This window comes from Phaseolus vulgaris, chromosome 1, assembly GCF_051622355.1.
Source record: "Phaseolus vulgaris cultivar YP4 chromosome 1, ASM5162235v1, whole genome shotgun sequence".
In the NCBI taxonomy this organism is placed as follows: Eukaryota; Viridiplantae; Streptophyta; class Magnoliopsida; order Fabales; family Fabaceae; genus Phaseolus; species Phaseolus vulgaris.
The window spans coordinates 54,675,461-54,696,284 of record NC_143498.1 but is presented as its reverse complement, the minus strand read 5'-3'; the positions used below and the strand labels follow the sequence as shown (position 1 = coordinate 54,696,284).

Below are 20,824 nucleotides of genomic sequence, written 5' to 3'. Positions count from 1 at the left end.
TAAAATATAAATTATTCCCTCACTACTTTATGAGGTAATTCATCCCCTTCATCCCCGTAGGCCTTGAGCTTAGTTCATACAAGAGGTTAACAGACATTTTTTTTGGCTAGCAAGTGGTTAACCATCTTATCTAAAAAACCACACAAGAGGATAACAAGACATACAGAAATGATGAATGAAATCACGATGTCGACATAAAAAATGACAAATGAAATCAGAATGGAGAAACTTTGCGACATATGCTAAAAAAAGCTCATTCTTAAAAAGCCAATCTTTTGGACGGCAAAGAAAGGCGTCAATGATGAATGAAGTCAGAATGTAGACACCACACAAGTTCCACTTTGGTAATAATGCATCAAATAATTTTTTTTATCTAGGGGGTGACGGGGGAATGTTAGATTTGGCCATTCCCACCCATGCTACTATACTCACTGCAAGAATAATCCATCCAAATATGTCATACTTAAAGTCATTGTTCTTCTGCCTTTTAGATTCCTGAAATGAGACAAACAATGACAGTAAGTTTCTTCCCTAAATAGGCTAAAGCAGACATGGATCGATTACCAGAAATAACATGCTCCATTATAGATTATTGAATACATATAATCTCATACAAAATAATCGTGCGTAACCTTTTCAAACAATTTAATCCCATAAGGTTACTTTCATGATTTTTTCAGCGTCCAAATATATGGTAAGCTAGAATAGAAGATGAGTAGTTCAAAGGACAGAAAAGTTTGCTATCTACATCATCAACATTTAGCAGGTCATCTTTAGTAGTTACGATCTAAGTAGCAAAAGGAAAATAGTTTTCTGAGAACAAAACGTTGGCCAACACAGCCTAGTTAGCTAATACATGGCAAACAGACAGAAACAGATGCAAATAAATTGCTTGATCTATTTAAACTGACATCAATTCTGGAACATGTTTTCTAACCGCTTATTAGATGAAACTAAATTATATCTACAGTTAACACAAAATGCAAAATAAGCTTTACACATAGAGGATTGATAAATGTCACAGGCAAGATAGACCAGGTGCATCCCAAAGCTAAAATGTTAGCAAAATCCTAATGAGCACGCATTGACTCCAACTAAAAAGTGCGCCAAATGCTATTCGTAACAAAAAGGCAAGAAAGACTTTTTTAATATACGCGGAGTGTTGTTTACATTACGTCAGACTGACCATAAAAAAAGTTTGTTGAAGATGCAAGTTCTTATGACTTGCTTGCGTAAAAAGTTTTGAACGCAAAAGGTTCTAAACAAGGTTTTTTCCACAGAACTAAAACAAAAACTCCATTTGAGCTGCTTTGAGCATTTTAAATTATCAAGAAGCCCCTTCCATTAATTTGACAGAGCAGGTTGAACTAAATTTTAGGTCATCAATCAGCATTCGTAATACAATACAAAGACTAAAATTTAATTAAATACAATGAAATTTCAATAAATACAACCTTTCCTTTTGAAGTAGCAGAGGATCCTGCATTACTCATCGGACCAAGCCCACTATTATGGATCTCCATGTGAATTTCTGGGGCCTACGAAGCATGGTTCACAGCAAGCCATCAGAGTAGAAAAGATATAATTAAGCAATGTTATCAGAAAAATGAAGAAATCAAGAAAGCAGTTGCCCTGACTGCATATAGAAAGAATACCAAAGTTGTTCAAGCAGTAAGACTTATTTATCATACATATGAATAAAGGTTATGAAATGCGAAATCACAAACATCCACAAGCAAACACAAGGTTTTATCCCCAATATGCTGGAGGGTGTCAAGACAATAAGTAACTAAGATTTTTTTAAAAAAGATATAAAGTAGCAATCACATTTTATTAATCAGTATTTTTTTTATATATGTTTTGAAAACAAGCTTAAAAAAATTGATATTAAGCTTGAAATTATAATTTTCAACAACGCATGACGTAAAAAATATCCACAAGCAAGAATATAGAAAGAATACCAAAGTTGTTCAAGCAGTAAGACTTATTTATCATACATATGAATAAAGGTTATGAAATGCGAAATCACAAACATCCACAAGCAAACACAAGGCTTTATCCCCAATATGCTGGAGGGTGTCAAGACAATAAGTAACTAAGATTTTTTTTAAAAAATATATAAAGTAGCAATCACATTTTATTAATCAGTATTTTTTTTTTATATATGTTTTGAAAACAAGCTTCAAAAAATAGATATTAAGCTTGAAATTATAATTTTCAACAACGCATGACGAAAAAAATATAACATTGTAAAAATATTATGGATTGACTAGTTTTGAAATGGCTACCCAAAATCTAATTGTAAAAACAATGTTTTACTTTTGAAAATAAAATAAAATAAAACAAAGTAAAAAAAATAATTATTCGCAAAAGATCCAAATTGTGAAAATAATAAATAGCTTAATGAGAAAAATTCTGCTTCTAAGTAAAAAAAATAATTATTCGCAAAAGATCCAAATTTTGAAAATAATAAATAGCTTAATGAGAAAAATTCTGCTTCTAAGTAAAAAAAATAATTATTCGCAAAAGATCCAAAAGATTTTTAGAGCAAACATGCCAAACAATTTATTTTCTTTTAATCATTAGTAAGACTTACCGAATCTCAAACAGAATGTAAACCAGACAATATAAAACATTAGAATCTCCCTAGTAACAGCAGAAACACTAACACTGATAGTGAACTAGTTTTACTCTAAATATATCTCAAGTTGTGTTCCAATCAATGATGTAAAAAACATTTCTCCAGCTAAACACCCCGAGTAGACAAGGTAGTTTTAGCTGGTTTGATATTTTTCTGCAAAGTTTGGAACACGAGAATGAAATCAAGCGCAAAAATAATATTGATACAGTGGCCATAGCAATTCCATTACCTTCACAGAAATTTCAAAGGACTTTCTATAGAGGCCATTTCCAGGATCCTACAATTTCAAAAACCACCACTAAGTAACTAATACATTTGCAACAACATGTAATAATAACGAAGAGGAATGCACATATAGCAAACACACTATCACCTCATCCACAGCTTTCCGGAAATACTCATATGCCTTGTCAAAATAACCCTTTGCCTCACTGATATCCGGCGTTAGAAATGCATACGACGTGTGTGCATTTCCCATGTACCAAAGAGTCTCGTGCTTCGTTGCATTGATCAGCAAAGCCTCTTCCAGCTTCGAAAGGGCATCTGTTAAGATGGTTGGTTCCCACAAAAACCCAAAACAATCAATTCAAAGTAACTCGCACTTCATTCCCTTCTAAATTTTGCTCAATTTAACACGTGATATACCATCAATCATCGCCTTGGAAAGCCCAGGCTTCTCGAATGCTGACAACTCGATCAAAGCTCCCGCCCATTTGGTCAGATTCTGTACGAATATTCATATTCATATTCATATACACGTTTAGACACATCTACTCTTGTTCTAGCTACTTCTGTAAGCAAAAATAATCCTAATCTATTTTCTAAACCACAAAATTACAAAAACGCATAACCCCATAAACATCATATCCAATTTGGACAAGACTTGGTTACAGTTAATTACGTGTTGTTCTCCAATCAGAATTGAAGTTTCACCTCAATAATCTGCATAATCCGTAAAACCAAACCTGCATTTCGCACATTACTGAGATGAAAGTCCAGTTAATTGTATCTAAGTTTTGTCGTTCCAATTTTACATAATGTAATGCGACATTGACTAGTAATAGAAAACAACAGTAGTAAAAATTTCATTTCATACATTTCATGCATTTCATGCATTACAAACAGAAGTTCTAAAGCACAAGTATGAGCAAAGTAACTCACACGCATAAGTGTAAGGAAGGAACGTTAGGTCAATGAAGAACAATACGTACATCAGCATCAAAAGGATTAGTTGCGTAGTTTTGTTCAGCGACCTTCCGCGTGTGTTCGTATAACAGTAACCGATTGAAATTATCTTGAGGATACTCCATTCCCTCCTGTGATCGCCGAACGCCAAACGCTAAATGCGTGACTCTGCAACTGCATACTCCTGCAGCATACACACTCCATTAAACTAAACACAGAGAAAGACTTGACCTGGGCCGGGCCCGGGCCAAAAATTCAAAGGGAGTTTCTTACTGCACCCTACGTTTTTTTTTTCTGCACCACCACAATTTTTAAAATTCCAAAACTTACTCTGACCATTTATTTTGAAAAGGCACCTGCATTTCTTGAATTACATATTTGTGAGTTTGGAATGCATTTTTTGCATTACGGATTTTGAAATCCGAAAATATACTATGAATTTGTAAATTTGGAAGATCACTGAATTCACCCAATCGAGAAGATTTACATATGCACCAATATGGGAGTTTTGTGCATTCAATATTCTGGAAGAAAAAAAAACACAAAATGCGGATTTTCTTAGTGGCTGTATTGTCTGGATCACAATATATATACTGTGAAAATGAAAATCTGTAATAAAAATATAACTATAGATTCAAAAGGCAAAAAAAAATTACTCACCTTCTTCTCCGAATAGAAAAACACTAAGAGAAACCACAAAACCACTAAGTTGTCGAAGACACTACCGATAGAAACACCTTCCTGTACCAAGAGATTGAGTAGCGTTGCCGTTGAGAGAGCAATGCAATATGTTTGTGTGGAGTCTGTGTGCAATGGAAGAAGAAAGAATAGAGTGTGGGTGTTGTGTGCATTTTAGGATTTTTAGAAAATATAAGGGATAGATTTGTCTTTGCATAATATTATGGAGGTTAGGAAGAAAAACGTAGGGGTGAAGAAAGAAAATATGAAATTCAAAAGAGCCGCGCACTTCATTTTATGAATGGCGGGAATTGGTGGTCCAAAAGACGATAATACCCCTGATAGTTTCCCGTTCCCGCCAATTTGAAAACCCTAGCTGTAACTTCAACGTAAAAGGAGAAGAGAAAGTTGAAATGGTTACTATGGCGGAGGAAGAAGAGAATGGAGCGTCGATTCAACTCGAATTCCCGAAGGGTCGGGTTAAGAAGATTATGGTGCTGGACGAGGATGTGAAGAGAGTGAGTTCCGAAGCGTTGTTCCTCGTGTCGCGCTCCACGGAGTTGTTCCTCCAATTTCTGGCTGAAAAATCTGCGAACGTTGCCATTGAAAAGAAACGGAAGACTGTGAATCTGGAACACGTGAGAATTGCCGTTCAGAGGCACCAGCCCACCAGGGATTTTCTCCTCGATGATCTTCCGCCGCCGTCTCGGCCCGCCAAGCTCGGTGAGCCCACTCAGCCCGTGTCTCGGCCCAAACTTGATGCCCCTCCTCCTGGTACTCGTCGCATCGATCAATTCTTCCGAAAGCCAGAGCCTCAAAACCTTGCCAAGGCTCAATCGACTGAAAATCCAGCCCAAGCCCAAGCCCAACCGCCTGAAATTCCTGCCCAAGCTCAATCGCCCGAAATTCCTGCTCAAGCTCAACCGCCCGAAGTTGCTGCTCAAGCTCAGTCGCCTGAAATTGTTGCTCAAGCTCTGTCGCCGGAAATTCCTGCTCAAGCTCAGTCGCCAGTACCCGTAGATGAGTAATAGGTTATGTTTGTTTATACTCGCAATTAAGGTTTTGTATCCGACCCTAATCAGATGTAACATTTAACATTTAACAATGCGAAAAAAGGCATTATAATTAGTTATGTATCAAGATTGTTTGATTATTGATATAGTTTTTGTTTGAATACAGGTTAGAAGAGCTCTTGAGTGTTTCTTTACTGGCAATATATATATTTTTTTTTCTGGTTGAAAAGCTCTAAAAATTTGTTCTGATTCCAAAAAGATTCTATGAAACTTTGCTTTGGTTTGCTTGTTTGAAATTTTCCAAGATTATAGCGGCTTTATAAGGGGGCAGATATACTTTTCAGTACATGTTGAACGGGAATCTTTATATCACTGTGAAATCATGTTCAATGTGATGCAATGTGAGTACAAGCACAGTTATAATCATTCAAATTCTTGAGATTATTTTTGTGATTATAGTACTTCTAGATCAATAAATGCATCTTGCTATCCTGGTTCTGAAACAGGAATACATGATGCAAAAATTGCAAGTGAAACAATGAAACGGCAACTTAATATTAGGAATCCAAGTACATTAAATTCTCCACGCTTATTTTTTTTGCAGGTCAGCAAGCTTTCTGTAGCAATTTCAGTCAAAATCGAGGTTTCTGACAAAGAAATTTAAGGGGAAAACGGTATGTAATGTGTTGATACTGTAGATGATGCCTCATCTCATATGAGAGGTGAAGGCAAGGTCGCCAAAAATCTTTTTCCTTAGGGCATTGCTTCCATCCTTAATGTTAGACAAGCCTTGATTTCCTGAATTTATGCTGTTGGATGGAAGCTGTTGGATTCCCATAGAAAGCCTTCTGTTCATGATCACTGAACTGTCTAGAGCTCCATTCAAGCTTCTACTTGGCAGACGTCTACTGCTGGTGGTGGGTCTTGACGTGTAAGTATTGTCTAGCTCAACTACTTGGCTTTGAATCCTCTTTTTTTCCCAAGGCTGAAAACCAAACACGAAAAAGGGGTAGGGATAAGGTTGTTAGGGCATAGCAATTCACGTGGCAAGAGTCTTTTCACAAACAACTTAGTTTTAACCAGAATTTAATGTTCAAACTGATGTATGGAGCTATCTGTCACTGTCTATCGAACACTCACCTGCTGTCTTTTCATATCCTCCTCTTTTTCTCGTCTTAGTAAGTTATATTCTTCCAATATAGCCATCAGAGGTACCTACGTAGATATCATTTGTGTATGCTGTTGTCAATCAACAAACCATAGCATCATACTATTAAAGTGAAATCACAAACGTATATGCTGGACCAAGAGTAAAGAAATTGATACATTGTCCGGCTTCTGAAACCATTTGATGTCAACATGAATAAAGCTAGTAGTCTAGAAGTGTACTACATGATTTACCTCTTGAATTCTTTAGGGTTTTTTTATCATCTTTTTTGTGAGGTATTGAGGTGTTACTGCTATCTATAGATGGTTTATGGCATTACTTGATTGACTGAGTTTGCAATGTGGCACATTTCATAATAGAAGATGCTAGAATTTCATTATTGCTCCTATGGCAAAATATTTACTGCCATTAGTTGAACAATTTGACATTGGCTAGGTGTATCATTATGCTACTAATGATGTGTTTGGATTAGGGAGGAGATTTTAGGAAGTGGATTTAGAGTGATTTGAGAAGAAAGTGGGATTGTTTGAATTAGGGTATGTTAAAATAGACTTGTGAGGAAAGTTTATTGAAGTTTTTGAGTGATGTGATGGTTGTGAACTATTTTTTATTTTTTTTAAATATATAAAGTGTAAGTTTACAATTTTGATAAATATTATAAATTTTAGAAAAAGATAAAATAATTTAATATAAAAGAATTTAGAAATATATATTAAAATTAAAATAAATTAAAATAAAAAAATATTAAATATTAATAAAATACATATTAATAATTAAAATTAAACTTTTATTTATTAATTATTAATTATTTTATTATAATAAGAAAATTAATATTAATAATTAATAAAGAAATTATAAATGTTATATTTATATATTAAAATATAATTTGTATATGTAGTTAATATATAACTTATTAATTTCTATAAAAAAAATATATATAACCAACTTTCCCACAAATCCTTTCAAGAAAGTTATTAAATGGCTTGATTATATGATGAAAACAAACTGTTCATAGAATGGCTCCTGCAAGTTTTCTCTGCTTTAATACTTGATATCAATCAGTTTATCTGAGACTAACTGTGTGTACGCCTATAACATCATTGCGCACACACTTATTTAACCTCGCATAAATGCTGGATGTTTTCTGAATGTTCAAAATCTCACTTATTCCCTTTTAAGAATTATTTAGACCGTTTCTTCTATACCTTTTGAGCATAAATATTCTAAGTGTTGCTGAGTGTAAGATGTCTTACCTGATCATACAAGAAAACTTTGTTTCTTTCTTCTTCCCAACTTCTAGTCATTTTTATTAGCATATCTACCAAAGCTGGAAATCGCAATCACTGTTTGTAAGTACATGTGGGTTTGCAGCCGGTTGGTCTAAATTGTCTGTTTATATAGATGTACCTGGTATTCTGCTGACCATTATACGGGCTCGTTCAGCACGTCTCAAGTTTTTGTGAGCTCCTCTACTGACTGAGTATCGATTCTCATCCTGATAGCACACTTGGATTGTGAGACATACTATAGATAATTTACCCTTTAAACCTATTTCTGAAGATCGGTTCAAATGAAAATTCTAACCCTGCTATATTCTTCTAGCCAGCGCTCCTCATCACGTGCTAGCATCCACTTCTCCACTTTCTCCATGATAGACTTCCTGCTAGAAGCCTCTTCTTTTGCTCTCGAAATCTGTTCGTCCATGCTCAAGAGGAGATCCGAATGATCAATCTCCCCTGAGGTAAATGTAAGTCAATTTCATGTCTGATGTTTTAAAGTAAATAGGCCTGTACAGTTTCTGGAAGGGAAAAGACACACATTACTTAGTTTCTTAGATTCACCTGAGTTTATGAGGTTAATTATATTGTTCATCTCTTCTCTTGAAGGAATCTCCACATGTGATTTCTTGCATATCAACTCCAGTTCCTCCTGCTTTTTCTGGAATAGCTCCTTCATCTTGCTTGCTTTTAGTTGATCCAGTCTCTTGACTTCAGCTTCAGTCTTGTAAAAAGTTATGGGTTTTTAAACAATTGAGTTTCTGATATTTTGTGGATCATTTAAGTTAGATATCTACCTGCTGGACTATTTCTAGTGTAAGACTTCCCGGATCTGTTACTTCTGCTGATGAGAGTGACAACAAATGGATTACATGAGAAAATGGGTGTCGCTCACTATATGGCGTGTCCATAAGATTCCATAGATTTGACAGTGCTTTGCCTAAATGGTGAAGCTGTAAAATATATCAAGAATATGACAAACTAGTGAAATGGAAAGCATATGAGTGAAGGGAAAAATACAGAAATACTTGAAGCTTCCTCACGCAGTTATTTTACAATAGTCACCCAACAGGTTAGTACTCCAATAATATATCAAAAGTTTAATACTTTTATGCCCCAGATTTCTCTTTTGTTTATTTATTTTAAGGAAAAAACTGTCACCGTTATAGCCATCAGAGCTAAAAGATGTTTTCGAGTTCCTTTAATAACAGAAAAGCTTTTCAAATTTAACAATGTTTACATAGAACAAAAAAAATAGTAGTATTCTACCTTGTCCAGCCGATTTTTCTTTTCTTCAAAGAGGGACTCCACTGTGATATTGAGTTTATCTAAGGTAGTGTCACCTATATTTTTTGTTATTCCACACAAATCATTTAAGCTTGGGTGAACTTCCATGATGATTGCAGAAGAATCCTTTCCCAAGATCGTGGACAAGCTGTGTATCATGTCTATGTATTTCTCCACTTGCTGAAGTCTTTCATTCTTCAAATGAAATCACAATAAATTATTTGAAATGTCACAATTTTGAAGGCTACCGGTAAAAAACATAAATGGCTTCAAGGTACCTTCTCATTGTAAAGTCTTTGCAACTCATTCTGATACTCCTCAAGCCTTTTTAGTGAAAGATCATTCTCATTTACGACAATGTTTGAAGGTTCATTGTCCGAGTTACCACCAATTTCTGCAGAATTTTTTTGAATTTGACCTTGCACAGCTCGGAATTGGTTTAGCCTCTCTTCTTTCCTCAACCGCATTTCCTGGAGTGCTGGGGTGATCGAATCTAGCTGCTCTTTTAGTGAACCTGCTCTTTTCTCCGGCTGTTCAGTTAGTTTTGTCATCAGTCCAGACTGATTCATGATGTCTTGTGGAAAGCACAAATTTAATCATGGAAGTTACATTTAAGAAGATTCTCTTGCAAATGTTGTGTTGCTTCCTAAAGGTTGGCTCAGCAACATATCAATTTTCTAATATAATTTTCAAAATTATTGCATAACAGAAGATGGTGTCGAATTTGAACAATGAGACGTAATTGAAAGCATAAATGTTATTCAATCAATAATTTTAGATGGTATCAAATAGGATCCTATTTGCTTATCATGGCTATTAGTTGTGATTGTTTAACTACTAATTGCAGATTATTAAAAGGAGCAAGTACCCGCCCAGGTAGAGATCGTTCACCAAGGGACAAAAGAAGGTGAGTGAATTCAGCCTCGGCCTCTGCCAGTTCCTGATGCAGACGAGCTCTAGATATATTTGCTCTATCAACTTTTCTTCTGTAAACTTCAAGGCACTCCTGCTCCAAATCTAGAAGAACCTTCTCCCTTTCGAACTTATCTTCTCCAACTTCATCCCATATAATCTGCATTCATTCAAGATAAGAAAACATGAAATCTAACAGGAGTTATCTAAAGACATACATAGTATTATGTGAAACAAATAAGCCTCTTGCCTGCAGTTCCTGCAACAGGAACCCACATGAAGTCTCTAGCAATGTAGAACTTCTCATTCCAATTGGTGTCTGGAATGAACCCATTTGATCTGAATGTACCCTTCAGTATAGATCAAACAGCTCAGAGACTACTAAGGAGAAAGACTCGTGGATAATAAACTGAATGAAGCAAAATTCATGAATGTTGAGAAAGAAGTTTTGGTGTGAGTGGGGATAGTATTTGCATTTGGTATTAGTTTTTGCTTAAAAGACAAGGATGGCAGAAGTGGGTAATGTAAGCTTTGGGTTCAAGAATCAGCCAGTTATTTGATCCTTCAGGCTTTACCTTTTCCCCCCTCTTTTATTTTTTTTAAATTGTATTACATATGTCTCTGTCTTTGGAACCTAAAATTGATGGACTTCCTTATTCAGTGATGTCAGATGTGATATGTGTTTTGCACCAGGCTCTGTCAAGTATAGCACTTTTTATATTTTAGGACTTGATTCCTACGTTATCTTTCACAAATATATGATGCTGATCTTGATTGGGATAGATAAGTATGAAATAATTATTTTTTGCTTTTTGTAATGGATTTCAAGTTGATTGTTTTTCTTGCAAGCTTCCAGAAGTGAGATTGAATTTAGTACGCCATCATTATCACGTATATTGTGAGTTCTAATAAAAACTCTGAATAAAACGTTCTACCCTATTCAGCAACAAAGTAAAGCTGAGCTGTGTCTTGTCAAAGACGAAAGGCAGCATAAAGATGAAATTTATTAAATCAGAATACTGCATTCATGAATTTTACAATACACCCCTTCAGATTCGGCATGCCTTTGAGTTATTTTTTTAATCAAATTAAGGGAGAAAAGAATGTTCAGAAAAAGAGAGGACAATTCTCAGTCAGAAGAAAATATTAATAACACATTTTCAGTACACTTGTTGTTTGTTATATTAAAAAATATATAAAATTACTGTTCTTACTTTTTCATATAACAAGTCTTTTTCACTTTCTAAATCTTCAGTCAATTTCAATTAATAATAAAAATATATTAAAATGGGTTTATTAAAGAGTATATTATTAGCATGATAGTTTGACAATTTTTAGAATTGTATATAATTTGATGTGATAAATTTAAAAATAAAAGATAAATTTGTAATTAAATTATAAAAAAGAATATTAAAATAATAATATTAGAAGTTATAATATAGTATAAAAAATTGAAGTAGTATAAAAGGTATAAGCTACCTAATTGAATAATTGATGAATTTAATTTGAAGAAGCACGTTTTTTTATTGGAAATATTATGTTAATCTGCATGGACCAGTGAAAACAAACATTGTTCCCTTCTCAATCATTGCAAAGTGACAACATTTCACGGATAATACAAGAGATCAATTCTGTCTTTACCCAAAAACAAAAATAAGGTTTAAGGAAGACAAGAATTTGCTTTAACACACTGATGAGCTAATAAAGAAACAAATGAGTACAAATCATGATGTCATTTATGCAATCCTTTGCATGCGACTTCTGCACGTATACATGTGTTCTACACATTACACATGGACCTGTGTATAGTATAAACCTTTGAACAATTCTTTGCATGTGCAAATTTTTTATCCTATAGATTTGTTGACCTTTCTTTTTCATCTTCTGATATGGATAAATACGATTAACTAAACATTCTAATTGTTCAGTTTTTCTGGGTAATACTAAAGAATTTTCACTTCTATGGACATTTCCTTTTAAGTGGTTTATTTAATCCCTACTAAAGAGGGTAAAAGAAAATGATTAGGTGAAAGAAACAGAATCCTACTAAGAACTTTGTGATCAAATGTCTCAAACAAATTAGGCTTGTAAGTACAACAGGAACATTCCTGCTATATTTGTTATGAGGAGAGGCCAACAAGTAAAAAAGAAAAAAAATGTTGATATATTCATGGAAACAGTAAAAACATACATCTCACACTTTAATAAGTTAATATTTTATTTTTTAATTTAAAATATTATTATAAGTGTTTGTTAAATATATGTTTTTTTACTGGGGATAGTGTTAAAGAAAAAAAAATTCAAAAGGAAATGGTTAGCATCACAATTCAGAGCACATGGTATCCAAAAGGCAACAATATCTAAAACTTGGGTTCTAAATTTTAATTTAAAAGATGGTTATTAATTTTCTGATTGGTGGAATGTGTAGTTTTCTGAAATATTTACACTTGATAAGATATCAGTGATGGACACTAAGTTGCTGGTAAATGATAAGGACTGAAATCTCCTCATTTACTTGTAGCTAGCTAAGCTGAATTTTACGCTACACCTTGGTTCCACTTCCTCAAGCATGGGAACACAGCAATCATTAACACCTCATTCCCTTACCCTTTTTTAAAAAAAAGTTTTACATATGTTGAGATGGAATCACGAAGATCAATCACTGCATCTAAGATATTATTGGTTCCCTTAGTTAAACGGTTTGGGATATATTTTCGTTTTCACAGACGGCGTCAAAGTTTTGACCTCAAGTCCAAGAGATAATATCGTTAGGGTCAATCATAACATTTGAGGTGTTGTCTGCTTTGGAGGTCGATGTTCCGTCACGGTTTTATCCTAAAAAGATGCCTCAGTGGGTTGGAAGAGGAAAGAGTATACAAACTGCCATTAACCTCGACTCCTAAGTGATGTGAGACTATAATAGTACCGAAACATTATTCGCCTTGAAGCTCAAAGTTTCATCTTGATTTTGGCCTTAAAATGTATCTTAGAAGGTTAAGAGAGGAAAATGTATTTAAAGTATCTTTACTTTGATTCCTAAGCGATATAAGACTATATTGAACGCATCGAAACACATTATTTACAAAAATAATCTTGTTTGACTCATAAAATTTCTACAAATGACTCAATACTCTCTTTCTAAATATTAATCATATATATCTAAAACACAGACTTAAAGTTCTTGAGTTAACTTGGGATCATTGATAAAATTGAAGCTACTCTATTCCAATTATTCACGCACGTTCAGTGGTATTGATTCCCTTATTGTTGTTGATGCTAAGGTGACAAGTAGTAACAAGCCTGTGTTCAGAGCACATGCACTTTCATGCCACTTGAGTAGCATGCTTCCTTTTAGCTTGCTTGCAGGGCAAACTCAATAGCACCATACTCTTCTAAATTAGCAAATGTTGAACGAGATTTGAATGCTGTTCTGACTCCAAATTAACAACATTAGGGTAGTCTTGGTGCACAAATTATGTGATGATTAAACAATCGCATGGTATGTGGCTCATTCCAATGAGAAACTTAATGTTGATATTGTTGTTATAGGACCTAGAACTTATAGAACCTGGAAACAAACAACTTTTTCTTTGGATCTGACAGTTTCTCGATCTTCTATTTGGGTTTGGGCTTTCGGCTATATTGTTGATTGATTTGGGTTAGGGCTTGGATATAAATTGTGAAGTCTCACTCGCTAGGTTTGATCAATTGGAACTATCGATTTTTGGTTTCAGTATCAACTCTCGGATAAGTGGGTGCATATGCAAGGAGCTCCGATGATAAAGTCATAATCAATTTTAGTTAATTATCGGATAAAATTCACTCTACTTACCCCTTGTGTTGATCACCTATTTATAGTACTCCCTTATTGAGCCTTAAACCCAATTTGATCTTTACTCTTTATACCTTATATTTATTAAACATACTACCCGTACTTGGACCAATTTAATGGACTTTGTTATAGTAGTTTTACTATTTAATTATTTATTCATTTTTGTTTAGTATTTAATTTTATTGTTGACCTTTCAGCTTTTCGACCTTTCGGCCATTCGACCTAAACAGGATAAATAACATAAGATATATCTTTGCAGCATTCAGATATGATATGGGATTTAAAAAAAAATTATAATAAGAGTCAAAGCAAATATCACTCATTATCATAGAGGAAATAAATTATTTAGGGAAAGAGATGTTATAGCTAATCTAATTGTTTGTTGACTATATATAAACTATGCTAAAGAAATGGAGTTATCACCACTAAACGGTGGAATTCAGTGAAAAATCCTTGTCTTGAAATATGATTCCCTTGATTCAATATATAGAGTTCGTGTTATCAAAATTAAAATAAGAGTAGGTTCTTAACCATAAGAAAATGAAGAAATATTTATAATCATTAGGTGCATGGTATGATCTAAATAATAAAATTGTATCTAAGATAATATAATTTGTAATTATAAAATTGACAATATTAGATTGAATTATCGAGGACACCCTACCAAATATTTTGCAAGAGTTGACCCCATTTTTTTTATTTCCAAAGAGTTAATCCAGTGGTATTATTGTTTTATTATTGGGACACGTATAAAAAATAATTTCATGTGAACTCTTCAAGAATAAAAAAATTGCATCAACTCTTTCAGAATTTATAGTAGAAGTATACCTTTTTATACTCCAATCTAGAATTATTAAGTTTATAATTAGGAATTGTGTTATCTGAAACGTATTTTCACTTTATAAATTATACATAATTTCAATACTTTCAGAAAATTGAATAAAAAAATTGAGACAATGTAGTTTTTTTTTTTAAATTTCTGGGCTTTCACAAGAAGTAAGGATGTAGGAAAATGGCACATTTCTCCATGCACCTCCATACATTTCTTCCACACCCCATAAATATTAATTTCTTCTACATTACACAAATATGAAATTTTCCATTTTATTACTTTTGAAATGTATAATCCAAAAATGAATTTCAATTCCAAAATATATTTTTTACTTCCAAATTATACATTCTAGGAAAAGTAAATTAAAAAATTCGTATTTATAAGGGTCTAGAAGAAATCTTCGTATTGCGTTGTGCTCCAATAAAATAATACAAATATCTCATCATCCATTATTAAAGGAGAATTTAAAATAACAATTTTACAGCATAATTTTCCAATGATATTTAATCATTACTTGATATATATTAAAAAGGTTGACTTTTATAATAATCATTTTGAAATTGATTTATTAAATTATTTAAAATCATTAGACTTACCATCATGTATGACAATTAAATTCTATCATAATCCATTTGGAAAAACTTTTCATGTCGGCAAAAGTGTATTAATTAAGCTTTTGTTTAGTTTCAAAAGTTGAACTTTTCCAAATCATGTTGAAATATCAGCAAAATTATTTTAATTATGACTCCAAAGTCGATTCTGAAAAAAAAAAACAATTTAGAACTACTTGTGTTGAGTAGAATAATTACAGTGATTTTTCTTAATAAATTGCTTTCATAATAAAAATAGTCAAACATAAATCACATCGTTTCAACATTAACTTTAGCTGAAATATATTTTTGAAAATTTTATTATTGAGAATCAAGTTTGCTTACACACGTCCAAACACACTCTAACATGTCTTTCTTCATGTGAAATATTTGTACACATTTGCAGAATACCAGAATAAGAAAGAACTTGTGGGAACAATGATTTGGAGGAGCTCGTGAAGCAAGGTAAAACAAAACTCTAAAACTGTAGCTTTAGCATGTAATGAACTTGTTAAAATAAATGAAGTTAATTAAGTATTTAAAATCAATTAATAACAAATAAGCAGACGGATTAATATGACGTGACAGATTCATTAACAAGTAGTATAAATAGATAGAGTGTTTAGTTCAGTTTTTTAGTTTTTTCGGATGAATGATTAGTATAAATACTGACTTTAGTTTCGGAGAATTCCTGCGGGTACCACACCCCATACCGAGAGACCAGAAAGTAATTCCAAAAACACGAGTGACCGAGAGAAGAAGTGGACAGAGAAAAGAAAGAACCGGAAAGGCAAAGTGAAGATGGATTCAGAAGACACTCTCTCCCATATAGTTAGTGCAAGTACAATTGATATAAGAATAATCTCTAATTAGTCAAAACTTCCAAGAGAAAATCTCATACAATCAATGTAAAGATGTAAAACTCTTGAGCACATGTGAGCAATGATGAGAATAAATCACTAGCTAGTTGTCACAGATTAAAGGTAAGTGATTCATTAAGCAAGTGAAGATGTACACAAAACTATGCTGTCACGTATCTTCACCATAACCAATTCAGCCACTTCTCAACAAAGAAGACTGTAAGAAGGCATGTCTTCAATCCTTAGAACATCATCCATCAGCAACTCTTTCTCTATCTGAACACGCGTGGATTTCAGTACATCCTGCAATAATAATAGAAACCCCTTTGAAAATAAGCTACACATGGTGAACCATGTCATGTATCATACTAATAACATTGCATTTTACTGTTAATTATTCCAAAACTACACTGTTTTTTATAGATTAGCAAGTACATAATGGAGTCTTACATTAAACTCCATGTATGTAGCCTTTCTCTCCTGCCACTGTTTGTCCATAACAACGAATGCCACGCAATAAAGCAAGTCAAATGCCCATTCATTTTCTGCAAATGTATGATAATAGTAGAGGAATGGTAAGCATTTGTACCATAACAGATAAACTCTCAAAACAGTTGCTGATTCAAACCTGAAAGCATTTGTAGAAAAACTGCTCTCACAAAACTCCTTGGTTTGGCTGCAAGTGAAAAAACAGTTTGGTATTAGAGATATTGTTGTAATTAAGATGACATTTTCTATTTAGTTTGAGTTTCCTTGTAGACTCAGGCCACAAGAATTGTGTAACTAAATGGGTGAGTGTTGCTATAACAAAGTCAAGAACTTTCATCTGGGTTCAAAATAATTTTCATGACGTACTTGCATCAAGGTCCAACATTTGTATGATCATAAATGTGATATTAACGCCAGCAACAGCAAAAGGGTACTCCCAAACAGCTTCTTTTCCTCCTTGTTTCTTCAATATGGTCTGAAAAGAAATCTGCAACAAGTGAAGGAACATAAGAGCCATGTTGTTAAACTCGAGGATCGGAGAAGAGATAAAATATCGTAACTCCTAGGAAAGAGTCAGTGGTATATGAAATTAGTCAATTTGGGAGAAGTTGGGCAAAAACACTTGTCAATTTTAACAACATTGCATAAGAGCATAAGCAAATAAGTCAATTTTTGGCAGAAGTTGGGCAAAAACACTTGTCATGATGTTGAGTATTTTCAAATTTGGGAGGCTTGGATTGAAATGGTGTCACCAAGATATAGTTCAGCATCTTACTGAGAATGTCTTCGCAAAGAAAAGAAGGTTCTCCAATGAAATGAAACCAGCTCCTCTGTTCACAAAATTGGTCCAAAAGAAATGAACATGTCAAGAGCTAAAACAGCACAAAAACATTCAAAATGGGTGGTAACTTGACAAGGCAAAAATATAACCTGAAATCAGTAGATGGATCTCTACCCTGCCAACCCATTTCTTTCCATTGATCAGAAATCAAGCCTTGAAGCTCCTGTCCAGGAAATGAAGCAGACCACAGAGCTCTCAACGCTTCCTGTTCTTGACAAATTTTGTGGATGAGTATCTCAAGAAATATGTGAATAAGTAAAATTTCAATATGGCTTGAACCATCAACTTTACATGTCAATTTGCTGGAATAAATTTAACAGAAAAAAGTATTGCAGCAAGTTCCTCACCAATCAATGCAAATGAAAATAATATGTTGCAGAATTGATACCTGGTGATCAAGCTTGGAACCATCAAAGTAAACTTTCATTCTGCGCTTTAGTCTTCTTAGCCTTTCCTCCTACAAAATTTGTACAAAGTTGCTGCTCAATGAATTCGTTTTTCATTTTTATTTTCTTGTTTTCCTAATTGCTCTCTGTCTTCAGTGAATTCATGACAAGAAAATATAGGAGGGAAAAAATAATAAACCATTTATGATAATAAAAAAAAGACGCTGAGGAAACAGATATTCAAATGCATGTTCAACAACTGTTTCTGCAATTATTCTCAGAAAACAAAACAAGATTTCACTCACTGAAAATTCTAGTTATAATCAAATTTTTAAGTCACCTTTGAAAATTATAACAGTTTGTTTGCTTCCAAAGTTTCCAGTTATTCACAAATTGTCATGAAAAATACTTTCATGAACACCGCAAGTTGTCATTGACACAGTTGCACATTTATAAATTGCAGCCTTTGAGAAGTATGAAAAGGGACAATCATAGACAAACCAGCTCAACTTCTTGAACTCATAAAGAAACACAATCTGGTAAAAAGCCAACTTTGATAACCTCAATTGTAACTTAGAAAGAGAGAATTTCTATTGTTACATAAACACAATGAGATTACTACAAAGCAGAAAGGTGGCATTCAACATGAAAACATGTTCAAGTAAATCTAACAATGCTCTGGCTAAGAGAGTAATTTTGCAGAGAAAATGTGACACAAACTAAAACTGAACTATAGAACAGTTATTCAAGTAGGAAGCAAAAAGCTTAAAAATTATAGAGCAGTTCTTCAAGTAGAAAGCCACAACCAGTGAATGATGTAAAAAGCACAAACCTGCAAGGGGGTCAAACTGATGCAGATTCTTTGACAGTTTCCCTTACGCTTGAAGCAAACACAAGTTAGTCCTTTGCCAATCCATGCGGGTGAGCCACACGTTACATTATCTGTATACAACCAATCAGGAGATTTTCCCATTCAACCCTTTCTTCTTTTAGTTGAGAAAAAGAACCAAAAAGATGTTAATGTTATCTTCTTTATTTCACAAGTTGTAGCATGACCAAATCAAAAGCACTAGAGATATGGCAGAATGTTGTGTTTTGGGTGGAACCAAATTGTATAACTTTGGAGGGGACATAATCAGAGGGAGTTGCGTATGGTGAAGAAGAAAGAGTGGTAATTTAAACAGTGTGCATTGTCGTCTTTTGCCCCGACAAACAAAAAAGCAAAATGACTTGGACAAACCGTGAGCTGTGATGTTGGGCCAATAGGGCCCTATACGACCACGTGAGAACATCAAGGTTCATTACATAGTCATACATTTTATTATCCGAACCATGTGACCAATAAAACAACTCTTTTTTGTTTCCCTTTTGTCTTTGGCCTTTTGTGTTCTTTTTTTTTCTGTGTTTCTAATCGTGACCAGTTATTATATTAGTTCAGTTCTTCTGGTTTGGTAACTTCCCACCCCCACCATTCCCACTACCTTGTTTGTTACATCACTCACTGTAACAACTAACAACTCCATCACTAACACAACACAATCCTAAATCCTAAATTCTATCTACCTAGTTTAGTTTGGTTTAACTAGTTTCACACATGTTGTTCTTCTTCCAGTGGACCCTCACCATTCTTGACGTGACGAAACCAACAACACCAAATTCCGTTCAAAAATTCATTTATTATCACCTCTCTATATTAAATTTCTTGTTCGGTTTGGTAACATTGGATTCTTCAAAACTCCGAAACATTGCAATATTATTATTATTCTTTTGTACAAAACCCAATGTTATCCTCAATGCATGGCTCCTAAATTGCATGGTTAACAATAGAAAAATTGGATGAATTAGCTTAACTGAAAACCATCCTGCAGATAAAATCATACATCACGAGATTTAAATGCCATGAATCCCTTTAATGTTTTTTTTTATATAAATCTAACTTTAAAACTTTAACTAAATATCAAACAATGAACGTGCATGTAAGAGTTTTTTGCTGTAGAATTATACCAGTGCAACAAAAATGAAATCATTGAAATAACATTGAACAATGGGAAATGAGAAGAACCTGCAATGTGAGATGGGGAGGAAGAAGGAGAAGAAATCCAAATTGGAACTGGTGTGGGATTGAACCTAATGAAACCCATATGGTGTGATTGTTGATAGTGAATCCTAATGTAACAATAACAATCCTCTGTGTTCTGAGATCTGAGAAATGGTGTTGGTTTTGGTGGATGGTGGCACTCTCTCTAGTACTTATTCTAGGAAGCAAGAACACAAGAACAAAAAGTGTTCTTGTATCATCACACTACCCTGTCTTTTCCAAACTCAACTTTGTCTCTTCTGCTTCTCCTTTTACCAATAGAAATGAATCATTTGACCTATTCACTGTTTTGTCCAAAAACTCACTTCTGTTCCAATTTTTTTAACCTTCTTCTCTATTTTCTCTGAACATTTGATACTTTTATATCCCTAATCAAGATAAAGATTAATAGTCTCTTAATCTAAACTCTTTTAAATAACATGGTAGAGAGAAAATCAACTACATGCAAATGTGTAGCATAAACTCAAAGCAAAGTTTAAAAAATAAATAATACAAAGTGCAAACATGGATAAGTTAGTTAACTTTGAGGTATATAAATAAGTTTATTTTATATTGGTGTTCACAAGGGAGTAAGTGCATAGCTTATGATGAGGCTAAAACAAGAATAAAATAATATATAATTTGAATAACATAAAAAACTAAAAAAGTTTCAAATTAGGTTTAAGAAATAACAAAAATATTTTATAAAACAAAATTTATAATGAATATACTATAAATACATTCAATGTAAAATTT

General features: G+C 33.5%; 4 protein-coding genes across 4 annotated transcripts; 1 reads left to right on the top strand and 3 right to left on the bottom strand.

Annotated features, from left to right (window-relative positions):
* Positions 1 to 145: 145 nt before the first annotated feature.
* Positions 146 to 4,006, bottom strand: LOC137815249 (mitochondrial import receptor subunit TOM20). Its single transcript, XM_068618357.2, has 6 exons — positions 3,853 to 4,006; positions 3,287 to 3,365; positions 3,015 to 3,184; positions 2,871 to 2,918; positions 1,455 to 1,538; positions 146 to 495 (listed from the first exon to the last, which is right to left on the bottom strand). The coding sequence occupies exons 1-6, from the start codon at positions 3,949 to 3,951 to the stop codon at positions 370 to 372; spliced, it is 606 nt and encodes a 201-aa protein (XP_068474458.1). The 5' UTR covers positions 3,952 to 4,006; the 3' UTR covers positions 146 to 369.
* An 868-nt stretch (positions 4,007 to 4,874) lies between these two features.
* NF-YC13 (nuclear factor Y, subunit C13) lies at positions 4,875 to 5,680 on the top strand. The gene has a single exon (XM_068618356.2). The coding sequence runs from the start codon at positions 4,918 to 4,920 to the stop codon at positions 5,530 to 5,532; it is 615 nt and encodes a 204-aa protein (XP_068474457.1). The 5' UTR covers positions 4,875 to 4,917; the 3' UTR covers positions 5,533 to 5,680.
* Positions 5,681 to 6,048: 368 nt separating this feature from the next.
* Positions 6,049 to 10,700, bottom strand: MAP65-8 (microtubule-associated protein 65-8). The gene is given in 12 exon segments (XM_068618355.2): positions 6,049 to 6,229; positions 6,231 to 6,502; positions 6,658 to 6,732; positions 7,939 to 8,012; positions 8,093 to 8,180; positions 8,270 to 8,421; positions 8,527 to 8,686; positions 8,760 to 8,915; positions 9,232 to 9,444; positions 9,528 to 9,779; positions 10,118 to 10,321; positions 10,412 to 10,700. Coding segments are annotated over 12 exon segments (1,782 nt in total). The 5' UTR covers positions 10,496 to 10,700; the 3' UTR covers positions 6,049 to 6,177.
* A 5,562-nt stretch (positions 10,701 to 16,262) lies between these two features.
* LOC137815244 (ELMO/CED-12 family protein) lies at positions 16,263 to 20,292 on the bottom strand. Its single transcript, XM_068618351.1, has 9 exons — positions 20,054 to 20,292; positions 18,824 to 18,933; positions 17,994 to 18,062; positions 17,695 to 17,810; positions 17,540 to 17,594; positions 17,131 to 17,251; positions 16,904 to 16,951; positions 16,726 to 16,820; positions 16,263 to 16,578 (listed from the first exon to the last, which is right to left on the bottom strand). The coding sequence occupies exons 1-9, from the start codon at positions 20,130 to 20,132 to the stop codon at positions 16,480 to 16,482; spliced, it is 792 nt and encodes a 263-aa protein (XP_068474452.1). The 5' UTR covers positions 20,133 to 20,292; the 3' UTR covers positions 16,263 to 16,479.
* Positions 20,293 to 20,824: the final 532 nt, after the last annotated feature.

Excerpts from the sequence above, each read along its gene's own strand:
- LOC137815249 (XM_068618357.2), bottom strand. The coding sequence starts at position 3,951 with ATGGAGTATCCTCAAGATAATTTCAATCGGTTACTGTTATACGAACAC. Across the intron at positions 3,185-3,286 it reads TTCCAAGGCGATGATTGATG|ATGCCCTTTCGAAGCTGGAA; the intron begins GTATATCACGTG and ends CCATCTTAACAG. Across the intron at positions 2,919-3,014 it reads TCCGGAAAGCTGTGGATGAG|GATCCTGGAAATGGCCTCTA; the intron begins GTGATAGTGTGT and ends TTGAAATTGTAG.
- NF-YC13 (XM_068618356.2), top strand. The coding sequence starts at position 4,918 with ATGGTTACTATGGCGGAGGAAGAAGAGAATGGAGCGTCGATTCAACTC.
- LOC137815244 (XM_068618351.1), bottom strand. The coding sequence starts at position 20,132 with ATGGGTTTCATTAGGTTCAATCCCACACCAGTTCCAATTTGGATTTCT. Across the intron at positions 18,063-18,823 it reads TCAGTTTGACCCCCTTGCAG|GAGGAAAGGCTAAGAAGACT; the intron begins GTTTGTGCTTTT and ends CAAATTTTGTAG. Across the intron at positions 17,811-17,993 it reads GTTCCAAGCTTGATCACCAG|GAAGCGTTGAGAGCTCTGTG; the intron begins GTATCAATTCTG and ends TGTCAAGAACAG.